Source organism: Ahaetulla prasina, chromosome 4, assembly GCF_028640845.1.
Source record: "Ahaetulla prasina isolate Xishuangbanna chromosome 4, ASM2864084v1, whole genome shotgun sequence".
Taxonomy (NCBI): domain Eukaryota; kingdom Metazoa; phylum Chordata; class Lepidosauria; order Squamata; family Colubridae; genus Ahaetulla; species Ahaetulla prasina.
Window position 1 is genome coordinate 11,087,023 of NC_080542.1, and position 26,478 is coordinate 11,113,500.

The 26,478-nt window shown below is 45.4% G+C and overlaps 1 protein-coding gene across 1 annotated transcript; it reads left to right on the top strand.

Moving 5' to 3' along the window:
* Positions 1-1,325: 1,325 nt before the first annotated feature.
* On the top strand, positions 1,326-25,039 carry METTL3 (methyltransferase 3, N6-adenosine-methyltransferase complex catalytic subunit). The gene is made up of 11 exons (XM_058181449.1): positions 1,326-1,463; positions 4,483-4,685; positions 7,655-8,035; positions 10,132-10,307; positions 13,949-14,165; positions 16,133-16,320; positions 18,756-18,794; positions 18,903-19,011; positions 19,225-19,290; positions 21,941-22,053; positions 24,788-25,039. The coding sequence occupies exons 1-11, from the start codon at positions 1,370-1,372 to the stop codon at positions 24,897-24,899; spliced, it is 1,698 nt and encodes a 565-aa protein (XP_058037432.1). The 5' UTR covers positions 1,326-1,369; the 3' UTR covers positions 24,900-25,039.
* Positions 25,040-26,478: the final 1,439 nt, after the last annotated feature.

Here is a 26,478-nt window from a genome sequence, read left to right on the forward strand (position 1 = left end):
CTCTACTCTACTCTACTCTACTCTAAATGGTGTAGTAGGTCTCCTGCTTGGGTGGAGGGTTAGACTACTCAAGGTCTCTTCCAACTCTGTTAATCTGTAATCACTAAAAGAGGAGGAAGTGAAGGGCAGACAGTGATTTTATATGGCTGCTACCTTTTTACTGGATCTTCAGGAAGCAAGTTTATGAACGTGTGTTGTTATGTAGTCCTCAACGTACAACACGGCACTGAACAAAGGAACTGAGGCCAATTTTCCACACTTAGGGACCGTTGCAGCATCCCCATGGTCATGTGATTTCCATTTGCATCAGTGGTGAAATCCGATTTTTTTTACTACCGGTTCTGTGGACGTGGCTTGGTGGGCGTGGTGTGGTTTTTTTTAATCCTTATGAATATCTTTCAGATTTTTCTTCTCAGGTTTATCCTTTATTTATTTTTCCCAAGAAAATATGATCAGCATAAATATATCCTTGAGATTTCCAGCAGTAACTTTCCTGTTTGCTGTGCATGCAAACTATAAGACACTATTAACTCTTCCTTCCTTCCTCCCTCCCTTCCTTTCCTTCCCTTCCTTCCGTCCCTCCCTCCCTCCCTCCTTCCTTTCCTTTCCTTTCTTTTCCTTTCCTTTCCTTTCCATTCCATTCCATTCCATTCATTCATTCATTGTCATGAATCCAAAGCTTTTTTCCCAAGGTAACACACGGTACATAGTTCTCCCCTCTTGTTTTTCTCCCTATGCACAACAACCCTGCAAAGTAGACCAGGCAAGAAAAAGAAAAGAAAAAGAGAATACATTCCTAAGTGCCCCAATAAATCCCCTAATCGAATTGGGACTGCGTTGCCTTGTTTAAGAAAGCAGAAGGCTGCTTTCAGATTTTATTTTATTTATCTGTCAAGCATATATAAGACGACAGATAAAAGTATAAACATGATGGTGAATACATCAAATGGATACGAGTAAGAAGGGACATTAGGACAGGGACGGTAGGCACGTTGGTGGAAAGAAAAGAAAGAAAATTAGGACTCTGGATCATTGAGATCTTGAGGCTGTCTGGATCACCTGCCCAGATCTCAGTATTAATTAAGAGGAAAGAATTTGCCCAGCAAGTAGATCGTGGGAGAAAAGAATTCTAGCCAGGATCAGGCGCCCGTGAAAAAAATGGCCGCCGACCGCTTCAACTCACCCTAATCAAACATGGCTGCTTCCCGCACTGCCTGCCAGTCCTCCAAAGCGTCCAAGCAGGCGCACGAAGCGGAAGTGTGCCCACTTTGTTTCCATTCCCCCAGTCCCCACTTCCGGTTCCTTGCTCCCGTTTTCCCCCCTCCCCCCCCCATTGGTTGCTATAGATGCTGCCGGACACGCCAGGACGATGTCGGACACTTGGAGCTCGATCCAGGCGCACAAGAAGCAGCTGGACTCGCTGCGGGAGCGGCTGCAGCGGAGGCGCAAGCAGGATCCTCTGGGTGAGGCAGAGGAGGGCCGTCGGGTGTGCGGGTGGGGTGGGGGGGCCTTCGGGAGGGATGTGGGATGGCCACGGATATCCCGCAGGGCTGTGTGGGGATGGGATGGGCTGCCTGACGTCCACATTGGCCCCTCTGGTCTATAGGATCCCCTTCCAACGGTCCAGGGGCGCTTCAAAGCAAAGCCGGCAGATTTTAGCCACCTTGCCAGGCCATCTCAGAGCAATGGCAAAGTGCTGTCATGTCATATATCATATCCTGTCGTATCCTATCCTATCATATCTCATATATATCCTATCCTATCTATCATGTATCATATCATATATATCATATCATATCATGTCATATCATATATCCTATCATATATCATATATATCATATCATATATATATATCCTATCATATATCATATCATATCATATCCTATCCTATCATGTCACATCATATATCCTATCCTATCATATCATATATATCATCATATATCATATCCTATCCTATCATATATATATCCTATCCTATCTATCATATATCATATCATATATATCATACCATATATCATATATCATATATCCTATCCTATCATATATCCTATCATATATATCATATCATATATCATATCCTATCATATATATATATCCTATCCTATCTTATCATATATCATATCATATATATCATATCATATATCATCATATCATATCCTATCCTATCATATATCATATCATATATCATATCATATCATCATATCATATGTCATGTCATATCATATCTTTTATATTTATTATATTACATTACAGTATATATTACAATATACTACATTATACTGTATTATATTATTGTATTGTTTTATTATATTTATTATAACATTACATTACATAATATTATATTATACTGTATTATAACATACTATACTATTATAACATTACATTATATATTTATCATACATTAGATTTACCTTAGATTATATTAATATATTAGATTATATTATACCAATTATTTTATATTACAGTATTTTATATGATATTAATTATATTGTGTTATACGGTATACTGTGTTATATTGTATATTATACTGTATTAGTTATACTGTGTTATGTTATAAATTTGTTATATTTATTATAACATTACATTATATATTATAATTATCATATATTAGATTTACCTTATATTATATTATATTAGTATATTATATATTATACTCAATTACATTATATTACAGTATTTTATATGATATTAATTATATTGTTATATGGTATTATACTGTATATTATACTGTATTATATTATACTGATGTTATGTTATAAATTTGTTATATTTATTATAACATTACATTATATATCATAATTATCATATATTAGATTTACCTTATATTATATTACATTAGTAGATTATATTACATTAGTATATTAGATTATATTACATTAGTATATTAGATTATATTATACTCTATTATATTATATTATAGTATAGTATAATATGATATTAATTATACCGTGTTATATTATTATATGGTATTATATTATACTGCATTATATTATACTGTATTAATTATATTATATTTATTACATCATTATGGCTTGCTACACAGTCAGCCAGATATTCAAACTGGATTTGGCATTTTTATCGAGTCCTTTCCAAAGACCTAGGATAGGCAGACGTGGATGTTTGATGGTTTTACAGATACTGTCGCAGGATATAGGCTGTTCTGAGTAAAGCCACCTTTATTATGATTATGATTATCATTAAATTTTGAATGGAACAATCTCGCCGGGGGAATGCTGCCCTCGGAAAAGATCTTAACCATGCCTCCAAGTGAGAGAGGGAGAGATGGGAGTGAGGTAAAAGACATGAACGTCCTGTTCCAGTATGTTCAATGGTGCTTTTTTAGCAGGGGTGAAACCCCCGTCTCGAATTGGGACCTTTTATGCCATTCCTCATACAGTAGAGAGACCAGTTGTATCCTGACATGACTGGAACCTCCACTTATAGCAGCAGTATATCTCCGTAAGTGGCAGAAGGCTAAGCCTCTTGAGTTGCTGTTGCAGTTGTTGGCATGCTTGTTTAGGGTGCAGTCTTAGGAACGGCTGCTTGCTGGACTGTTGACAGACATCAAAGGAAAATACAGAATAACAATGCTGGAAAGGGACCTTGGAGGTCTTCCAGTCCAGCCCACTACTCGAACAGGAGACCCTATACCCGTGATGGCTAACCTTGTTTTCCTCGGGTGCCAAAAGCATGCATGTGCAGATGCCCACACCCATAATGCAATGCACGCCCTGTCCCCCTCCACATGTGCGCGCAATCCCCCCCGCATTGCCTCGCCCCGGGCAGGCGTATGACCCCCCATCCCCCCACGTCCCATTTTGGGCCTAGCAGGCTTCCCTGAAGTGACTGGAGGCCGGAAACGGCTCATTTCTGGACTTCCAGTAGGCCTGTTTTTTGCCCTCCACAGGCTCCGGAGGCTTTCCAGGAGCCTCCAGGAGAACGAAAATGGTCTCCCCTAGCCCTCCAGAGGCCCTCCGGAGGCCAGAAATGGCCTGTTTCTGGACTTCCGGTAGGCCCGTTTTTCGCCCTCCCAGAGCCTCCTCACAAGCCCTGTAGTTGCCTGGCATCCAAATGGGCCGTATAGAGACTCCTGGAGGGGGCAGGAAAGCATGAGCATGCGCACGTGTCTCCCGCATGCGCCACAGAGACCCAAAAATCAGCTGGCCGGCCGGAGGTGCGCGTGCATGCGCAGCGGAGCCGATCTTGCGTGCCCGCAGAAATGGCTCCGCGTGCTACCTGTGGCACGCGTGCCATAGGTTCGCCATCGTGGCCCTAAACCATTTCACACAAATGGCTGTCTTATCTCTTCTTAAACACCTCCAATGTTAGAGCACCCACAACTTCTAGAGGAAGTCGTTCCACTGATTAATTGTTCTGTCAGGAAAAGGAAGAAAAATGGATTGCAATGCACGTTGTTATTATTATTATTATTTTCCCATAGCAGACATTATCACTGTGGGACCTTTCCTTGATTTATTCCAGATCTCAGGAATCCAGATTTGGTGCTCAGCCCTCCCTTTCGCAGTGACAGCCCCGTGCCTTCGTCCGTCACGCCCAGCACCGCCGCAGAGCCAGGAGATTTAGTGACCGACCCTGAATTAGAAAAGAAACTCCTCCATCACCTTTCGGACCTGGGATTGGCGCTGCCCACGGACGCTTTAACTATCTGCCAAACCATTTTCACGGTGAGCGATGTAATCACAATTAAGGCTAGGCTTGTCATTTTATACCTCAGCCCAGTGTTTCTCAACCTTGGGGATGTTAAGACAAGTGGACTTCAACTCCCAGAATTCCGCAGCCAGCGAACTCCATTCGTCTTAAAAGTGCCTGAAGTTGAGAATAACAAAATAACAGAGTTGGAAGGGACCTTTTAGATCATCTAATCCAGGGGTCACCAACCGTTTGGATCTCAGGGACTATTTAATTAATAATTTTAAATCCTGTGGACCATTAATATGACCTGCTTAATGATCAGCTGGGTGGGCGTGGCTGGGTGGCCATGTGACTGGGTGGGTGTGGTCAACTTGATGTCACTCATGTTGAGGGGCACCTCACTGGCCTCTACTTGACCCTCCCCTCCCAGCCACTCCTCGCCTGTCCGTCCAGGCTCCTTAGGGCCCCAACAGGAAGCAGTTGTTAGAGCTAAGCAGCCGCCACGCGTAAAACTTGGCAAAACAGCTGGCTCAGTTCAAATTGGATCTGACTGAGAAGGAGGCTCAGCAGAAGCACCTCGCTGAGGACTGGGAGCATAGGCTTTCCAAGCATAAGGAAGACCTGCGGGAGTGCAAGGCCAGATACCGGTTCCTAGAGGCTCAGCAGGCTGTGATGGTCAACCAGTTCCAGGCCATGATGCAGTCCCATTGGAACAAGGCCCTCCGGCTCTTCACCACCAGCAGCACTTCCCTCCAGCCTTTGCCGAAAGCCCCGCATCAGGAGGCTAAAGCAGACCCCAAGTCAAAATTTCTGTCCCCCTCTGACCCACCTTGAAGGGGGAGACTTTCTGCAGCAACACAAACATTCACTGCACGTATCCATCCCAGGGGCTGTAGTTTGAGGACCCCTGATTTAGTAAAATATAAAAAATGCAAATTTTTCTGTGGACCACCAAAATTTTCTCGTGGACCACCAGTGGTCCACGGACCACCAGTTGGTGACCGCTGATCTAGTCCAACTCCCAACCCAAGCAGGAGACCCTCCACCATTTCTGACAAATGGAGATCCAATCTCTTCTTGAAAGCTTCCAGTGATAAAGCTCCCACAACTTCTGAAAGCAACTTCTGTTCCATTGGTTGATTGTTCTCACTGTCAGAAAATTTCTCCTTATTTGTAGGTTGAATCTCTCCTTGGTCAGTTTCCATCCACTATTCCTTGTCTGGCCTTCAGGTGCCTTGGAAAATAGCTTGACCCCCCTCCTCTCTGTGGCAGCCCCTCAAATATTGGATCACTGCTGTCACGTCTCCCCGGTCCTTCTCTTCACTAGACTAGCCGTGCCTGGTTCCTGCAACCGCTCTTCATATGTTTTAGTCTCCAGTCCCCTAATCATCCTGGTTGCTCTTCTCTGCACTCTTTCTAGAGTCGCAACATCTTTTTTTTGAGAAGCACTGTCCTAGCCTATTTTTTTAATTGGGGATATTCTGCTGGTTTCTTCTTTATCTGCCTATATTTAATACTAGATAAAACAGAAACTGAAAGAAGCTGTACTTGATAGGTAAAACAGAAATGGGATGCCTTTAAGTGCACTGCAGAGAGCTGTAGATGGCTGTAGAGTGTGCAACCTTCTTGGAACTGTATGAAAGGCTCCAAACCGTTTTGCAAGAAGGCTCCACGTTCATTTGCATGAGTCAGGTGACCCTGAGGACATAGATAAACCTCCAGGTGGCCTCAACGACTCTCTAAAAAGGATGCAAATGACCAGCTGTCTGCAAGGAGTATAAATCCTTCCATTCCCCACCATCCGGTCAGAGCTGAAGAAGCTTCTTGGATGAGAAGCGAAACGTCTTCAAAGGAGAACAAAGAAGTTTACTTGCCTCCTGCAAAAGCACCTTTGGGATACCCCTTAATGTCCTAAGTGTGAAAAACGGTCATAAATCACATTTTTCAGCGTTGTTGTAACTTCAAACGGTCACTGAATGAACAGTTATAAGTCAAGGACTACCTGCATCTACCATTATTTTCCTTTCATTGCATTTGGGGAGTGGGACTTAAAAACCAAGTTTGCTGATAGTGCTTCCCTAGCACTACTACTAATGAAATTACCGTATTTGTCAGACTATAAGACGCTCTGAAGTATAAGGCGCACCTAGCTTTTGGGGAGGAAAACAAGAAAAAAAAATCTGCCTCCGCCTCCCAGCAATTTGCCTCCTTGCAACAAACAGCATACAGCATGGTCAGCTTCAGCACAGCCTGATTTAGCACAAGCATCTGATTGTTGGTTGGATCTGCCTCCTGGAATACCACCGATCAGCTGTTCCAGGCTGCGAGGATTGCCGCCGCACATCCGCGCTGGCGCCGCACATCCGCGCTGCCATCTCTGTGTGCCCCATTTTCAGCCTCCACGTGTCTCATTTTGGTCTATTCCAGGCAGCGGGGATCCCCGCTGCCGCTACCCAACTCTGCCGCCTGGAACAGGCCAAAAATGGGAAACTGGGGCGCGTGGAGGCCAAAAACGGAATGTGTGGAGGAAGAAAATGGGGCATACAGAGGCCGAAAATGGGGTGTGTGGAGGCTGAAAATGAGGCATGCAGAGGCAGCAATAAGTAGCAGCAGCGATGGGCGGTGATGGCGCTGATGTGCGGTAACAATATCCGCAGCCTGGAACAGCTGATCGGTGGTATCAGTGGAGGCAGATCCAACCGCCAATCAGCTGCTCATGCTAAATCGGGCTGTGCTGAAGCTGATCACGCTGTTTGCTGTTTGCTGCATGGAGGCAAATTGCTGGGAGGCAGAAACCGAAGGGTGGGGGCCAACGGATGGGTAAGGCTTCGGCAACATTCACTGTATAAGATGCACAGATATTTCGACCCACTTTTTTAGAGGAGAGGGGAAAGTGCATCTTATACCCCGAAAAATAGGGTAACTATTTTGGGTAATGAAACGTCTGCAAAAAAACAACCAAGCTCAAACATAGTCCTTTATTGTCCTCCTTCTCTTGCAGGGTGAAGAAGCCTCGGCCAACCAACGGAGCGTGGAGAGCCTCTTGCAGAAATTTGCTGCTCAGGAACTCATTGAAGTGAAGCGTGGGCTCCTTCAGGATGACGGGCAGCCCATGCTGGTCACGTACGCCGACCACTCCAAGCTCTCGGCTATGATGGGGGCCGTGGCCGAGAAGAAAGGCTTGGCCGAAGGCACAAAGAGGCGAGCGGAGCAGGACGCTGGGATCTCCGTCTCTACTCCTGGGGTTTCTCCTATGACGTTGGCCAGCTCCGAGCCTCTGAAAGAGCCGCCCAAGAAGTCGCGCAAGCAGGCCTCCGACCTTGATCTGGAGATCGAAAGCCTGCTGAGCCAGCAGTCCACCAAGGAGCAGCAAAGCAAGAAGGTAGGATGTATTTTCAGGGTCAGATGGAAGTCTGGCCTTCTAGATTAGATGTCAATGTTCCGGCTGACGAACCCAACCAAAGAAAGCACGGCCGAGACGATCCAATCACTTAATGGAAAACTTTATTGAGTTCCATATTTTTTGGAGTACACACTTTTTTCCCCTCTAAAAGAAGGTGAGAATTTGGGTGCATCTTGTACATCGAATGTAGCTCCGCCCACGAGGCCAAAAACACAAGGCACAGAGGTGGCAATGGTCTGTGGCAATCCCTGCATCCTGGAGCAGCTGATTGGGGGTATTCCGGGAGGCTGATCTACCCGCCAATCAGCTGCTCATGCTGACTCAGGCTGCAATAATATGCTGAAGTTGACCTGGCTGTTCGTTATTTGCTGCAAGACCGTGTCAGAGTTTGCAGCAATCACATCCAGAAAGCACACACAAGTAACTGATTCAGCAGGATTCAATAACTTCTCTTTATATATAATATAATACATGAAGTAAATATACAATACCAAAAGCAGGTTTTTCAGTGTGGTAGTCAATACAAGCAAAACACAAGCAGAGGAGAGGAATTTCAGTTTTAGTTTCAGAGATCAGCACAGCATGCAGCTTTAGTACAAAACAATTGAGCTAAGCCACGCCCAGGCTCCTTGTTGTTCACACAGAAAATACTGTTTCAGTTTCCAAGCAGCCCTCAACTCTCTCACACACTGATAGGATGCTAGCCAGATGAATTCCAATGGATGCTGGTAGGCAGAGGCAGAATGTTTTTTTTTTTATTTTCCTCTCCAAAAACTAAGGTGGGTCTTATACTCCAAAAAATACAGTAACGCCAACCCACTTAATTAAAGTATAGATTCTCCCTCCCCCTATTAGACCAGGTCGTAAAATGGGACAAAACTCACTTAACAAATGTCTCTCTTAACAATAAAAATTTTGGGCTCAAAGGTCGTTGTCATTCAAGGACTGTATATTAGATAGGTAGAATTTAAGAAACACAGGCAGTAGCCACTTAGCCGCATAAATGTTCTCCTGCATTGTGGTCATACGCAGTGGTGGAATGCTGCCGGTTTAACAACCGGTTCAGCGAGTGCGCGCTTCATGCTGAAAATGGAGCATTTAGAAGCTCACTGTTGTGACTCCGGTCCCCAAACATGTCCTCATGGAGGAGAGTGACTCGGAGAGTGATGGGGAGGAGCCAGCAAGGCCTCCCTCGCCAGGACCCTCCTCGCTGGCACCGCCCCAAGTTCCAGCTGCAGGCCATGAGGTGGAGCTGACAAGGCCTCCCTCTCCCACACCCTCCTCCTCCCTGGCAACGCCTCAAGTCCCAGCTGCTGACGATCAATCCTGGATTGATCCAAGGCAGCGATGTAAAGATAAGCGTGAGCAGCAGAGGAAAAGGTGTGGCAGGCTCAGAGATTGCTGAGTCACTGAGCCACACCCCACAGGGTATAAAAGTGGATGGAGCTGCCATGTGGCCCTTGTGACGGACAAAAAAGCTACCAAGGGTGCACTGTAGCTCGGTTGTTGGAGGGTTAAAGGACTTTGTGAATGAGTTTTTGGCAACGGATCTTGGACACGAGATAACGGACTCAGAACTTGGCAGGCCTTTGCACGGTCACTGCCAAGTATTTCCTCAACTGAAGAAAATCAGGTCTGTAGCAAATGAAAAGACTGGGAGACACGCGTCTGTGAAGTGGGGACGGGGACAGAACACTCACTGCTTACTTTCCAAGTCAGCAACGGTAACTAGAACAGCGAGGGGGGGGGGGAAATCAGTTGTCTGCACGATTGAGATGAGCTAGAAAGCAGAAAGGACAGGATAGGGTGGGAGCAGGTGGACAGGGCCAGCTGATCGTCGGAGCTACTGGTTCGCCCAAACCAGTCTGAACCGACTGGATTCCACCTCTGGTCGTATGTTGAGGACTGACTACCTGTATGTATGGAGGCTCTTCAGACCCTCCGAAATTGGACTCTTGGGACTCCAATCTTAGTTTTCCCTTCTTTTTTTTTAAAAGCCTGATTAGCCTCTTTCGGTTTCTTCTGTTTCCCCCCCTCCCTCCTTCAAAACTGGCTTTGCCTCCTAACCTTTCCAGGTGAGTCAAGAAATTCTGGAGCTGCTGAACACGACGACCGCCAAAGAGCAGTCCATCGTGGAAAAGTTTCGTTCGCGAGGCCGGGCTCAGGTTCAAGAGTTTTGCGATTATGGAACCAAGGAGGAATGCATGAAAGCCAGCGATGCTGAACGCCCCTGTCGTAAGCTGCACTTCCGGTGAGTTTATGTGGGGGAGGGCAGTTGGAGTGCTGGGAGGCAGCTTGAGGTCCAGAATTTCTGCTTAAATTGTTGATGAAGATTCTCAGTTATCCATGCTATCTATCTATCTATCTATATCTATATATCTATCTATATCTATATCTATATCTATAGGTCTTTGGTTGTTCGGGTTTTCTCCCGCGTAAGATTGGAAGTGTCTTGGCGACGTTTCGACGAAGTCTCATTCGTCATCTTCAGGCTTCAGCTTCGTGCTTCTGGGAGCAATGTGTGATCGCAGCTATTTCTTCCTTTTAACTGCTAGTGGGGGTTTGAACTGATTGGGTGGGAGCTTGGCTGTGCTCTGATTGGCTGGGGGTTTTTCTGTGCTCTGATTGGCTGGGGGTGTGTCCTGGCTTGGTGCGGGGTTGGTTGTGCTCAGTCTAATCTGTGCTGCAGGGGGTTTTGAGCTGGTGAGCTGCACTGCTGCTGTTTGGCTTCGTGTTCGTGGTCGTGCTACATCTTCGTAGTGGGTGTCAGTCTGCTGCATGTATGGATTGGAGGGGTTTGAAGTGGCTAATGTTGCAGCTGCGGTCTGGCTTCTGGTCCTTGGTCGTGCTTCCTGATCAGTGTGGGTTTGGGTGTGCTTTCTGGGTGGATGTGTGGTGGTGACATCCTGTGTGGACCTCGTGAGTGTGGGTCTGGTGTCATTCCTCGTGTTAGGGACACGTTTGTCAATAAGGGCAGGTTTCAAATGGCTGGTAGGCGGAGGTATCATCTCGTTTGTTCATGCTGTGTGGGCGTTTTCTATCTCGATGGCTTCTCTGATTATTCTGTTGTTAAAGTGTTCAGTTTTGGCGATAGTTCTGGTCTTTTAAAGTCAATATCGTGTCCTGTGACTTTAAAGTGTTGGACCAGGGAAGAAGTTGGTTCCTCTTTTTGAATGAGTTCTTGTGTTCTTCAATCGTGCACTTATTCTTCTGTTGGTTTGTCCAATGTATGTGGTGGGGCAGGCGGTGCATGGGATTTCATATACTCCTTGATTTTCTAACTCAATTTTGTCTTTGGGGTTTCTTAGGATGGTGGATATTTTTGGTTTGTGCAGAATGCTGTCTTGATGTTATGTTTGTGGAGGATCTTGCTGATTCTGTCTGTGGTGCCTTTTATATATGGGAGGAGGGCTGTGCCATTTTCTTGCTCTCTGTCTTGGGTTTTAGTGGGGGTTCTTTTGGATTAGTTTGGTAATCTTATTTCTCTGGAATCCATTGGATGTTAGTACGTTTGTGAGAGTGTGTAGTTCGGTTTTTAGGTGTTGTTCGTCAGCTAAGCATTTTGTTCTAGAGATGAGTGTCTTGGCTACGGAGTTGATCTGTGCTGGGTGGTGGTGTGAGAGTGCATGCAGATAGCGGTTTGTGTGTGTTTTCTTCTGGTAGATGGTGTGTCCTAGGGAGCCATTGGGTTTCTTGTAGACTAAGACATCTAGGAAGGGAAGTTGGTTGTTAACTTCTGTTTCCATGGTGAACTGTATTTTGGGGTGTAGGCTATTGAGGTGTGTGAGGAAGTTTTCAAGTTTTTCTTTCCCATGTGGCCAGATTATGAAGGTGTCGTCTACGTATCTGAGCCAGAGTTTGGGTTTGTGATCAGATTTTTCTAGTGCTTGGGTTTCAAAGTGTTCCATGTAGAGGTTGGCAATGACAGGTGAGAGGGGTGATCCCATGGGTGCGCCTTCTATTTGTTTGTATTTTTGTCCGTTATAGATGAAGTATGTGTTGAAGTATGTGAAGTATGTGTTGAAGTATCTATATCTATCTATCTATCTATCTATCTATCTATCTATCTATCTATCTATCTATCTATGTAGGTCTTTGATTATTCAGGTTTTCTCCCACGTAAAATTGAAAGGGTCTTGGTGACGTTTCAACGAAGTCTCATTCGTCATCTTCAGGATAGGTGTTTTCAGCTTCGTGCTTCTAGGAGCAATGAAGAAGCACTTCGTCCTAGAAGTACGAAGCTGAAAACACCAGCCTGAAGATGACGAATGAGACTTCATCGAAACGTCACCAGGACACTTCCAATTTTACGCTGGAGAAAACCCGAATAACCAAAGACCTACACACACACACATATGTAATATATATATATTATAAAACATAAAAATTCAATGTCTACATGAACAGTGTGTTGTCCGAGTACAGTTGTTTTTGGGACAATCATGATCATAGATATTTTCTTGGATGGTTTCTTCCAGGCTCAATTTTTTCCCCCAACAGTCCTTATGAGGATTTACGGTATTATTGGTATCCCTCACCCACCTGCTGGCTGATCTGCCATATTGGAGATCTTGCCAGCTGGGGAATTCTGGGAGCTGAAGTCCACACGTCTTAAAGCTGAGAAGGTTGAGGAACGCCGGGGTTAAAGGAGGACAGATAGGACAGCACTCCAGAGGGTTAACACCATTCCTCAGTGTTGCTCAGCCAACACCATTGGTTGCCCTCCCCCCTCTTTGGAAGAGCTTTATAGCTCCCACTGCCTTAAGAAAGTTCAAAACATTCTTAAAGATCCATCTCATCCTGGGCACCACTTTTTTTTTTTTTTTTGAACCATTACCATCTGGCAGACGGTACAGGGATAATAACAACAAGGACAAATAGGCTGAAAAACAGCTTTTATTCAGTGGTGGGATTCAAACAATTTAACAACCGGTTCTCTGCCCTAATGATTTCTTCCAACAACCAGTTCACCAAACTACTCAGAAAGTTAACAACCGGTTCTCCCGAAGTGGTGCGAACTGGCTGAATCCCACCACTGCTTCTATCCCAGAGCAGTAACTATATTGAATCCTATTGTGTAGTGCAATATTAATGCAATATCAGGGGTTTTCAATTCAATTGTACAGAATGTGAAGGATGTGTGTTTTTGTTATACTTTTTATAGTCTTCTTATGTATGATATATTTATTTATTTTATTTTATTTATAATTTAATTTCTATACCGCCCTTTTCCCGAAGGACTCAGGGCAGTTTACAGCCATATTTAAAACACAAAATATAAATAACAAATTTAAAACAGAATTAAAAACAAATATTTAATAGGCCGAATCAACTAAAACGGTCATAGACCGACATAAAACCCATTTAAAATTACAATTAAAATTACACTTAGGCCAGTCCCGGACGATGAAATAATAAAGTCTTGAGTTCACGTTTGAAGGTCCAGAGGTCGGGGAGTTGGTGTAACCCCGGAGGCAGCTCATTCCAAAGGGCTGGTGCTGCCACAGAGAAGGCTCTCCCCCTGGGGGCCGCCAACCGACATTGTTTGGTCGACGGCACCCTGAGCAGGCCCACTCTGTGGGAGCGCACAGGTCGTTAGGAGGCTATCGGTGGCAGAAGGTGGTCTCGTAAATAGCCCGGTCCTAAGCCATGGAGCGCTTTAAAGGCGGTAACCAACACCTTGAATGTACCTTGAATGCACCTTGAATTGCACCTTGAATGTACACTGAAGATGGCATTTAATTTTGTTGTACGAGGTGCAATGATAATAAAGTACTATTACTACTACTCCTACAACTCTGAAGCTGAAGTTGCCTGGTCAAAATGGGCGGGAATCTGGATGGGTTCAAAAAAACAGCAGGGCTTGAGGTGACCGTCTTTCTCCTCTCCCAGCCGTATCATCAACAAGCACACTGATGAGTCCTTAGGCGACTGCTCTTTCCTCAACACCTGTTTCCACATGGACACCTGCAAATACGTGCATTACGAGATCGACGCCTGCACAGACCTGGATGCCCCTTGCGGGCGGGAACTGATTGCAGGCCAAGAGCTGGCCATGCCCCAAGCTGTGGGGAGAGATTCCAGCGTGGACCGGCTCTTCCCCCCACAGGTACGCGGGGCTGGGCCAAATAAGAGAAGAGCCACAGGGGAACTGGAGGCTAAAACATATAAAGAACGGTTGCCGGAATTGGGTATTTCAAGTTTAATGAAAAGGATTAGGGCAGGGGTCGGCAACCTTAAACATTCGAAGAGCTACAAAGGTCCTAACCGAAAGCCCCCCCATTCAATTCTGGAGCCAACTGGAAGTCTGGTTCCCCCACCATAGAGGACGGGGGAGGCCTCCTAGTGCGGCCTCCTTTTTCTTCTACCTATCCTAACCGAAAGCCCTATCAATTGTAAAACTGACCGGCGACAGGGAGCCGCAGCAGAAAGATGAAAGAGCCACATGCGGCTCCAGAACTGCAGGTTGCCGACCCCCGGACTAGGGGGGTGACCATGATAGCTGTGTTCCGATATCTCAGGGGCTGCCACAAAGAAGAGGGAGTCAATCTATTCTCCAAAGCACCTGAGGGCAATGGGTGGAAATCCAGGAGAGAAGCAACTTTTAAGGAGAAATTTCCTGACAGTTACAACAATCAACCATTGGAATGAATGACTTGCCTTCAGAAGTTGTGGGTGCGATAAAAAAATATCGAATAGCATATGAGTAAATTTAGGAAATATTTTGTATTAGATATATTTTTGAAGGAGAGGGGAATTGAGAGTGTGATTATGTGTGGAGTGACTAGAGATTATAATTTAGGATTTATTTTGGATTATGATTGTTAGTTTTGATACCCTGCATTTTGTTCTGGGAAGTCGGGGGGGGGGGTAAGGGTAAGGGGAATTGAGAGGGGATGTTGAGGGTAGAGGATGGAGTGATGATTAATGTACAGCGATTATTGAAGATGTATAAATATAATTAATGTAGGGTCGGGTCTGCCCAGCTACCATTTTAGAATGGTGCGGAGGGAGAAAAGAGGAGAGAGTAGGAGGTAGGAAAGAGGAGAAGAGGGAGAAGAGGAAGGAAGAGGGGTAGAAGAGGGAGAAGGAAGGTATGGGGTGGAGGGAGGAGAGGATGTAGATAAGAGAAGGAGAGGAAGGTCTGGAAAGTAGAAGAAGGTAGAAGAGGGAAGAGAGTTAAAAGGAGGGGGTGGTGACTGGGCAAGCCCGACTAATTGTATATGACTGTACATTGGATGAGTTGTTGGATATGAATGTAAAAATAAAACTTTTTTATTTAAAAAAAGAAGAAGTTGTGGGTCCTCCAACACTGGAGGTTTTTAAGAAGAGATTGGACAATCATTTGTCTGAAATGGTATAGCGTTTTCTTCCTGAGCAGGAAACTAGGTTTCTTCTAGATTTCCTGCCTAAAATACCTCCAAGGTCCCTTCCAATTCTATTATTCTATGTTCTTTGCTGAAAACCTGTTGAAAAACTATGTTATTCTGTTATTTATGGTGGTTTGTAGCATCTTGCAATCACATGACTTTGATTGTTTGGTTTTTCTTTTGGTAATACTTATTCCAAAAAGTGGCATTTATTTGCTTCTGGTTTCCAAGTAAGAAAACCACCATGTAACGAATAATAGCTTTGCCCAATGACTGCTGCAAAAAAAAGGTTTGCAACCATCATAACTTAAGACCCAAATTGCAGGCTCAATTATGGACATAAATTGCCTGTAACGGGATTAAGCAACCCGATGTTTGAATTGCATGGATAATAAATATCTGTGGAGATTCACAGCCATCCTGGTCATGGTTATCTCAAAAGTGCAAGCTAGACTTCGTTTTTCCTGGAAGACGTTTCGCTTCTCATCCAAGAAGCTTCTTCAGATCTTCAATAATGCTGATGAACAGAAGACGCTTCTTGATGAGAAGTGAAAATGTCTTCAAGGAAAAAGCAAAATCCAGCTGCCTTTTGAAAAAAGAACCATTAGGACATGCTTGGATAATAGTTCCAAAAATCGCCAAAGGACATCAGAATCTGCTTGTGCTGCGTAACATATCCCTGGTTGTCTCCTTTGTGTGTCGGCAGTGGATTTGTTGCGACATCCGCTACCTGGACGTGAGCATTTTGGGCAAGTTTGCTGTGGTGATGGCTGACCCGCCCTGGGATATTCACATGGAACTTCCCTATGGGACGCTCACGGACGACGAGATGAGGCGTCTCAACATCCCTGTCCTGCAAGACGACGGGTTCCTTTTTCTGTGGGTCACAGGCCGGTAGGTGATACAACGGGGAATCTACGCTTTGTTTTGGCCCACCAGCAGCCAGCGAAGCTGGCAGCAGATTTGGACAGTGATGAGATTGGGGAGGAACATGGGCCAGTCCTAGAGTCTGGGGAAGGCTCTGATGAGGGCTCTGCGTAGGAGGCAGAGCGGGGGCCAGGGCCGTATGCCAGTTATCAGCTACCTTCGGAGTCAGACATCAGTGAGGCAGACGAACAGCTGGAGCCTGTTCCCAGTGTGCGCATGCGCAGGGTTGCCAGACAAAGGGAACAGCTAAAGAACAAGGGTCGACTTAGGAGTAAAGCCACAGGTGGACAATAAATGGCCACTCCCAGAGGAAATAAAAGAGGAGCAAAAGGGGAGTGGAGTTGCAGGAGACAGTTAGTTCGCTTAATTGGTTTGTGACTCTCAAAGAATCCTTGCCAAGTTTTGAAGATGTCGGCCTGGCAGCTCTCCAAGCCAGATAAGGTCTGTGACTGTAAATGCTCTCTTGAAAGACTTTGTTGGATGTGAATGTGAGCAATTCACAGTAGTTTAATAAAAAGGGGGTTTTGTCAGCACAAGTAGTTTGCGTTGTGTGGTTTGGGAACGCCTAGGCCAGAACAGGCCTGTTGATGAAAGAGGCAATAGGAAGAAGCCTTGGACCAGTCTTGACTCTGCATTGACTGGGCAAGTCAATGGTTGAACTAGGAAATTCAGGGTGGAAAACTATGGGATGCCAAAAGATAGGAAGAACGGTTGCAGGAATACCTGCCAGATGCCAAGTATCTGATGTTGCTCTCTTTCGGGTTCCAGCACGCCGGCCAGTTAGTTTTTATGCAAGGACCAGCTGGCTGGCGCACATGCACCTGCTGGAACTCGAAAGACAGCAGCACCAGCTGGCCGGCACGCATGCGTGTGACAGAACCCAGGAGAGCAGCTGGTGATGGCATGCATGGCCACAGAGCAGGTGTTGTGCCTCGCTCGCTCCCCCCGCCGCAGCCGGGCCCCTCTTATCTCCTGCCGGACGCTGATAGTGCTGAAGAATGTCCTGGCATGCCTCCAGCCCCCAGCCCTGGCACCATGCCCGGACAAACCGAACAAACAAACCTCCCTCCGATAGCATGTGCGCCTGAAGCCAGCCACGAGCTGGGATTACCAACAGCTGGAGACGAAACGATGCAATGGATAGACCCACGCTTCTGGAGAATGGAGAGGCGACGTCAGCAAAAGGAAGGGAGGGGCAGGCCTGGATAAGTGCTGAGTCATGGAGCCACACCCCATGGCCTATATAAAGGATCTGTTTTCTGGCATTCTCTGAGTCAGGCAAAGTCTAATCTGGATTGCTGAAGTCACATCTTGGATTCCTGCCTGCCCTGAGGACTCTGATAGGACTTTGGCAGAGCTGCAGAGGCACGCTTGATACGGACTTCCCCGACCCGGCCGTCAGAGGAGGAGTGGGACACGACATCGGGCTCTGCGTGCCACCTCTGGCTCGTATGCCATAAGTTCACCATCACAGCTATAGGGTTTCCTGTTTGAGCAGGGGGTTGGACTAGAAGACCTCCAAGGTCCCTTCCAACTCTGTTATTCTGTTCTGTTGTTCTGCTAAACTGCCCGGGAATCTCATCGGAGAATCTGTAAATTGGATTCCAGGGCTTTAAAAAAAAGATTATCCTAGAACCATGATGGCGAACCTATGTCACACGTGCCACTAGTGGCATGCATGCGAGCTGTTGCTCCAGCTCAGCTCTGTCGTGCTTACACGTTCACCTCCCACCGGCCAGCTGATTTTTGGGTCTCTGCCACGCATGTGTGGGGGCAGGGCACATGCGGGAGATGCGGGCGCATGTGTTTCGGGGGGGGTGTCATGGGTGCATGCATGGGGGTGGGAGTTTGCGGGTGCATGCACGGGGGCAGGGGGAACATGGAGTGGTGCAGCACGCCCCTGCACCCTGTTTTTGGTCCCAGGAGGGTGCAGGAAGGCCTGCTAGGCCCAAAAATGAGGCGCTGGGGATTTGTGCACGCACATGCGGGGGAGCGAGGGGGGTGTCACACACGCATGTGCGGCGGGTGGTGCATGCAGGAGCGTCACACACTTATTGCATTATGGGTGCTGGCGCGCGTGTGGTGGCGCTTTCGGCACACGACAACCAAAAGGTTAGCCATCACTATCCTAGAAGAAGAAGGTGGCAAAAAACATCCTCAAATGCTGCCAAGAGAATTGCCACAGAACTAGCTATGACGTCAACGGTCCTAAGTGTGAAAACTGTTTCAGTCACCATTTTTTCCAGGGCCATTTCTAACTTCAGTCACTAAACAAACGGCTTTAAGTTAAGGAGCACCGGTCTTTGGTGTGATGGAGAGGACTTTCTTTCCCACCAAAGGGTGAAGGTGCCTTTTGAAGGATGAACTGTTGATTAACTAACCCATCTCCATCTTGCCCACAGAGCCATGGAACTGGGGCGCGAGTGTCTCAATCTGTGGGGGTGAGTTGCTGTTTTCCCCTTGGGTAGAAAAAGGGAACCTTGTCCACCCTTTAACCTTCCGCCTCTTTGATCGGGCTCCGTTTTCTCTCTCCCTCTCTGGCCAATCAGGTACGAGCGGGTGGATGAGATCATCTGGGTGAAAACCAACCAGCTGCAGCGTATTATCCGAACGGGACGGACAGGCCATTGGCTCAATCACGGCAAGGAGCACTGCTTGGTAAATAGAGGAACAACTGGAGCCCGCCCACCACTGCCCGCCACCCTGGAAATGTAGCACATTAAATTCTCATGCACCAGCTCCCCTCTATTAAGTAATATCACCTGGATGGGATGTAAGGAAAAAGTCAGCAAATCGCTGTGGTTGTTTAAGGCAACCAGATGGTGATCCTGGATCGCGTCTTGACTACCTTTGTTTGTTTTTGATGGGCAGGTTGGCGTGAAAGGAAATCCCCAAGGCTTCAACAGAGGTCTGGACTGTGACGTCATTGTGGCAGAGGTGAGATGACGACCCCCAGCGCTCTTTGGTTGCGGGCCATCAATCAGAATAGAGCTGGAAGGGATCTCGGAGGTCTTCTAGTCCAAGCAGGAAACCCTACACCATTTCAGATAGGTGGCTGTCCAGTTTTTTCTTAAAATCCTCCAGTGAGGAAGCACCCACAACTTCTGAAGGCAAGCTTAATTGTCCTCACTGTTAAGAAGTTTCTCCTTAATGTCAGGTTGCTTCTCTCCTTGATTAGTTTCCATCCATTGTTTCTTGCTGTTGTGGTCCATCAGCAGCCTATGGAGCTGGCAACGGAGTCGGACAGCGATGAGGCTGAGGTGAGGCCAGGGCCATCGGGAAGTGAAGTGCGGACTCCAGAGCCTCCAGAGACTGGTAGTAGTGAGGCAGAGGAACAGGAGGAGCCTGTTCCTAATGCATGCATGAGAAGAGCTGCCAGAAGGCAAGAGCAGCTCAAGCAGAGAGGACAACTCGGGAGTAGGGCCAAGAGATGATTGGCCCCTGCCATAAGGCTTAAAACAGACCAGCACCGACGTTTGAGCTTTGCTAGAAAACAATGTTGTAGCTGTGTCTTCTGCTTCGTCTTTTGTTTCATTCATTCATCTTTGTTTTTGTGGCTTCTGGACGTTTGCCAGGAAGGGCCTTTGGCAGTTTACCTAATTGGACCAAGGTTTGCGAGATACCTGAGGAATTTGTGTTGGAAGGCATTTGCTTTACTTTGAGTTGAACGACGCTGGGAATTAAGTAATTCCCAGCTGTTCGAATAAAGTTTGTTTGTTTTTACACAGACTAAGCTTATTACTACTCGGGCCTGGGTCACAATACTTGTCTTGCCTCCTGGTGCTTTGGAAAATAAGTTGACCCCCCCCCCTCCTCTTTGTGGCAGCCCCTCAAATACTGGAATACTGCTATCATGTCGCCCCTAAATCTTTGCTTTTCTCTAGACTAGCCAGACCCTATTCCTGTAACCGTTCTTCGTATGTTTTTGTCTCCGGGCCTTTAATCATCTTAGTTGCTCTTCTTTGCACTTTTTCCAAAGTCTCAACATCTTTTTTTGTAATGTTGGTGACCCAAACTGGATGCAGTATTCCAGGTATGGCCTTACCTAAGCAGTACTAATAGTTCATGTGATTCAATGTTTATACAAAGAAGGATTGTATCGGCTTTTTTGGCTACCGCCGCACACAGCTTTCTTTCCGTATCTTCTTTCCCACTAATTCCCACAACACTGTCAAACTATTTATTAAGACTCTATTACTATTATTCTTCTCATCCTTCCTATTGCCTGTCTCCTTTTTTCTACTTATGGCTATAATTTTGTTGCTTGTATCTTTACGATTTATATTGTTTTATTTAGTATCCTATGGCTATCACTAAGTGTTGTATTTTATGATTCACAATGAATGAATTATGATGACTATGATCATGATTTATCACTTATATCTTTATGTACACCAGAGACAAATTTGTGTGTCCAATCACACTTGGCCAACAAAGAATTTTCTAGTCTAGTCTAGTCTGGTCTGGTCTGGTCTAATCTAATTCTTACAATTCTTATTCAAATTTGTATAATTGTTATCCTAATTCTTTAATTCTTATTCTAATTCTTTAATTATTCTTATTCTTGTCCTATTCTTATTCTATTCTTATTCTATTCTCTGTTGTCTATTCTCTACTCTACTCCTATTCTATTCTATTTTATTTATTATTATAATTCTAATTCTTCTAATTCTTATTCTAATTCTTATAATTGTTATTCTAATTCTTTAATTCTAATTCTAATTCTTTAATTCTTATTCTAATTCTTTAATTATTCTTATTCTTGTCCTATTCTTATTCTATTCTTATTCTATTCTCTGTTGTTTATTCTCTACTCCTATTCTATTCTATTTTATTTATTATTATAATTCTAATTCTTATAATTCTTATTCTAATTCTTATAATTGTTATTCTAATTCTTTAATTCTAATTCTTTAATTCTTATTCTTATTCTAATTCTTATTCTATTCCTATTCTATTCTATTCTCTGTTGTCTATTCTCTACTCTACTCCTATTCTATTCTATTCTATTTATTATTATAATTCTAATTCTTATAATTCTTATTCTAATTCTTATAATTGTTATCCTAATTCTTTAATTCTTATTCTAATTCTTTAATTCTTATTCTTATTCTAATTCTTATCCTATTCTTATTCTATTCCTATTCTATTCTATTCTCTGTTGTCTATTCTCTACTCTACTCCTATTCTATTCTATTTTATTTATTATTATAATTCTAATTCTTATAATTCTTATTCTAATTCTTATAATTGTTATCCTAATTTTTTATTTCTTATTCTAATTCTTTAATTCTTATTCTGTTCCTCTTCTCTTCTCCTCTCCTCTCGTCTCCTCCCCTCCCTTCTCCTCCCCTCCACCGTCTCCTCGTCTCCTCCCCTCCCTTCTCCTCCCCTCCACCGTCTCCTCGTCTCCTCCCCTCCTTTCTCCTCCCCTCCACCGTCTCCTCGTCTCCTCCCCTCCCTTCTGCCCTCTCCTCTCCCCTCTCCTCCTCTCCTCTCCTCTCCTTTCCTTTTTTCCTCTCCTCTCCTTTCCTTGCGGGTCGCTGCCTTAGGAAGCCTTTGAAATGTACTCTCTGTTGTTCTGCAGGTTCGCTCCACCAGTCACAAGCCAGATGAGATTTACGGCATGATCGAGCGGCTTTCTCCAGGCACCCGCAAGATTGAGCTGTTCGGAAGACCTCACAACGTACAACCCAACTGGTGAATGGTTTCTCCCCTCACGTTGTTGAACCAAACCTAGCTTGAAACCTGACAAGAGTAGAAAGCAAGCTATAGTCTCCAGGCTGAAATTTAGAAAGACCTGTTCATTTGTTAATCTCTGAAAAACTACAACAGCATTCATCCAACTGGGTTCCAGAATTTGGTTTCTCCCCTCACGTTGTTGAACCAAACCTAATTTGAAATCTTGCAGAGTAAGAATAGGAAGCAAGCCATAGTTTCCAGGCCAAAATTTTAAAAGATCTTTTTTTTTAAATCTTAAAAAATTACAATAGCATTTGCCCAACTGGGTTCCAGAATTTGGTTTCTCCTTTCACATTGTTGAACCAAACATAATTTGAAATCTTGCAGAATAGGAAGCAAGCCATAGTTTTCAGAATGAAATTTAGAAAGATCTGCGGGGGTTTTTAATCTCTGAAAAACTACAACAGCATTCGCCCAACTGGGTTGCAGAATTTGATTTCTCCCAGGGGTGAAAGCCAGCAGATTCTGACAGGTTCTGGAGAGCCTGTAGTGGAAATTTTGAGTAGTTTGGAGAACCGGCAAATACCATCTCTGGCTGGCCCCAGAGTGGAGAGGGAATGGGGATTTTGCAGTATCCTTTCCCTAGAGTGGGGTGGAAATGGGGATTTTGCAGTATCCTCCCCTGGAGTGGGGAGGGAATGGGGATTTTGCAGTATCCTCCCCCTGGAGTGGGGTGGGAATGGAGATTTTGCAGTACCCTTCCCCTGCCATGCACCCACAAAGCCACACCACGGCCACAAAGCCACGGCCACAGAATCGGTAGTAAAAAAATTTGAATTCTACCACTGATTTATCCTCTCATGTTGAACCAAATTTAATTTGAAATCTTGCAGAATAGGAAGCAAGCCACAGTTTTCAGCCCAAAATTTAGAAAAACCTGGTGTGGTTTTTTAAAAAAAATCTCTGAAAAATGAGAACAGCATTTGCCCAACTGGCTTCCAGAATTTAAATTAAGGTTTTTGGGCCAATCACCTCCACTTCCTAGTTTGTTGACTGTAAGGCTCATTTATGGCCATTTACGGCCAAAGGATATTTATTTTAAGGTTATGAGACTAGTGACAATGCAGAATTGGAGAAAAAGATCTTCTAAAACGGAAGTAAAAAAATATCTGACACTCTAGATATGAAACCGCAATTTCCGATATTCCTCATTATTGGGTGTTTCCCCGAGACTGCTAGAAATGCTCTCATCCCTCCATTTTTAAGTACGGAATCTCTTCCTTGGCCAGCCAGATGCTATTAGAGGGAGTCCCCGACTTACGACATAATTGAAATCGGAACTTATGTTGCTAAGCAAGGCGGTCTGATTTTACAACCGTTTTACCACGGCGTTAGGCAAATCACTATGGTGAAGCGTGTGGTTAAGTGAAGCACACTGCCGTTAAGAAGATCAGACTTCCCCCCTCCCGACTTTTGCTTGTGGGAAGACAGCTGGGAAGGTTGCAAGTGGCAATCAGGTGACCCTGGGATGCCGCAACCGACCTGAATATACGCCAGTTTCCAGGCACCCAAATTTTCATCACGTACTTGCGAGAACGGTACGGCGGTGATAAGTGTGAGGACCAGGCGTCATGTTTTTTTCCAGTACTGTTGTAACTTTCAACAGAATCTCGAATAGTCCCTGAGGATTACCTGTGTGGAGAGTTCTTCCACAATGCCAACACACCCTGTTGTGTCGTGCCCGCTCTCACAGCAGCCGGGGCCTTCTTATCTGCTCCTGAACACGGAGGAATGTATGCCTCCCGGCCCCAGTCCTGGCTCCATGCCCAGACAAGCTGAAGAGGAGGGGGCACCTTCCGGTCCCAGCCCTGGCTCCATGCCCAAGCAGGCTGCAGAGGAGGGAGCACCCCCCGGCCCCAGCCCTGGCTCCATGCCCAGGCAAACGTAGCAGCTAGACCCCTCCCCCTCCTCCACAGCATGTGAGCCTGAGGAAAGTTTATTTCCAACAGCTGCTGATTGGAGTGACCCTCGCATCAGAAGACTGGATAGGCGGAGGCAACAGAAGGAAGGGAGGGGCAGGCCTTAATGAGTGCTGAGTCATGGAGCCACACCCCATGGCCTATATAAAGGATCTGCTTTCTGGCAGTCTCTGAGTCAGGCAAAGTCGAACTTATCTTGCTGAAGTCACTTTCTGGTCTCCTGCCTGCTCTGAGGACTTTGCTAGGACTTTGGGCAGACCTGCAGAGGCACACCTGATTCGGATTTTCCTGACCCGGCCGTCAGCGGAGGAGTGGGACACGACACACCCTTGGTTGGTACCAGTGGTGAAATCCTCTGCGGTTTGCCACCGGTTCGCTGCCCGTGTATGCGCGGTGTGTGCCAAACGCGCACTGGGTGCACATGCGCAGTGCACACAAAACACATGCTGTGTGTGGAAAAACACTTAAGGTAATTAGAACAGCGAAAGGGGAACAGCTGTGCCCCGCGATTTAGATTCGAATATAAACCGCACGGCACAGCTGATCGTCAGAAATATCAGTTCAGACGAACCGGTAGCGTTTTTTTAATTACTGGTTCACATGAACCAGTAGCTTCTTTTAACTACCAGTTTGCCCGAACAGGTAGCTTTTATTACAACTGATTCGCCTGAACCTGTAGCATTTCACCCTTTGTTCTGCAGGAACCATCCCAGGTGGGGGATCGACCTTCCGCCTTTCTCATGACATTTTTTGCTCTTCTCTTTGTCCTCCAGGATCACCCTTGGCAACCAACTGGATGGAATCCATTTGCTGGACCCCGATGTGGTAGCTCAGTTCAAGCAACGGTACCCAGACGGAATTATCTCCAAACCTAAGAACATGTGAGGCCGCATGAAAGAAAGGCTGCCATAATGGACCAAGGAGAAGAGGACAACTCCCGTCATTGGCTCGGGAGGGAAGATGGAAGCAATGCAAAGAAGGATGTGTATATTCTAATCTTTTAATAAAATTGGTGTTTTTCTAGAGCTTGACGGGTCATCTGGGATTAGCAGGAGACCTGCCGAAGGACATAGTTTCCCGCAACGGTTCGAGGGAGACCAAAATGGGTTTTTACCGAAAAGACAGTTGAAAAACAATATGAGAATTATTATGAATGTCTTGGAATATTATGAAGCACATCCCGGGAAATGACTAGCACTGATCTTTCTGGATGCGCAAAAAGCATTCGACAATCTGAGCTGGCAGTTTATGATTTTACAATTAAAAAATATGAAATTTGGGGAGAAATTTGTAAAGATGGTTCAAACAATATATTCTAACCTAACAGCAAAGGTGAGTGAGCCAGAAAACCAAATGCAACCTACATTTGCACCATTAAGAGCCGTGGTGGCGCAGTGGTTAGAGTGCAGTACTGCAGGCTACTTCTGCTGGCTGCCGGCTGCTGCCTGCAATTCGGCAGTTTGAATCTCGCCAGGCTCAAGGTTGACTCAGCCTTCCATCCTTTCCGAGGTCGGTAAAATGAGGACCCAGATTGTTGGGGGCAATACACTGATTCTGTAAATGAGGGGTGTCAAACTCAATTTCGTTGAGGGCCGCATCTGGATTGTGTTTGACCTCGGGGGGCCATGGGTGGGCGTGGCCAGCTCGACATCCGTTTTCGTGCACGAGGGCCTCCTGCAGCCCTCTGCCAGTGAAAACGGAGATTGGGGGACACACGGGAGCCCCCTGAGCTCCATTTTCACTGGCAGAGGCACAACGGGCTAGTCCTTCACTGTTTTCATGAGCCAGATCTAAGCACCCTGTGGGCCGGATCTGCTTAGAGAGGGCTGTAAAGCAGTATATAAGTCTAAGTGCTATTATTATTATTATTATTATTATTATTATTATTATTATTATTATTATTATTATTATTATTATTATTATTATTATTTATTAGATTTTTATACCGCCCTTCTCCCGAAGGACTCAGGGCGGTTTACAGCCAAGATAAAAATGACAATAATATACAAATAAAACAATGAATTAAAAAACTTTTTAGACATATGGCCAAATTAAAACATTAAAATAATAAAACCCCATAAAATTTATAAAATTATATCAAATATTAAAACTATTAAAATCCTATGCCAGTCCTGCGCGAATAAACAGATAGGATGGCAAACCTATGCCATACAGAGCCATATCTGTGACCATGCAAGTGTTGCTCTAGCTGAACTCCAGCGCGTATGTGCACGCCAGCCAACTGATTTTCAGGCCTTCCAGGCCCACCGGAACTCAGAAAATGGGCTGTTTCCAGTCTCTGGAGGCCCTCTGGGATGTTGGGGAAGGCCGTTTTCGCCCTCCCCAAGCTCCTAGAAAGGCTCTGGAGTTGGGGAGGGCGAAAAACAGGCCTATTCAGCTATCGCGTGCCAAAAGCAGGGGCAGCGTGGTGGGGGGTCACACATGCATGCGTGGGTTGCGGGGG

Coding starts and splice junctions, on each gene's coding strand:
- METTL3 (XM_058181449.1), top strand. CDS start 1,370: ATGTCGGACACTTGGAGCTCGATCCAGGCGCACAAGAAGCAGCTGGAC. Junction 19,012..19,224: donor ACGGCAAGGAGCACTGCTTG/GTAAATAGAGGA, acceptor TTTGATGGGCAG/GTTGGCGTGAAAGGAAATCC. Junction 22,054..24,787: donor CACAACGTACAACCCAACTG/GTGAATGGTTTC, acceptor TTTGTCCTCCAG/GATCACCCTTGGCAACCAAC.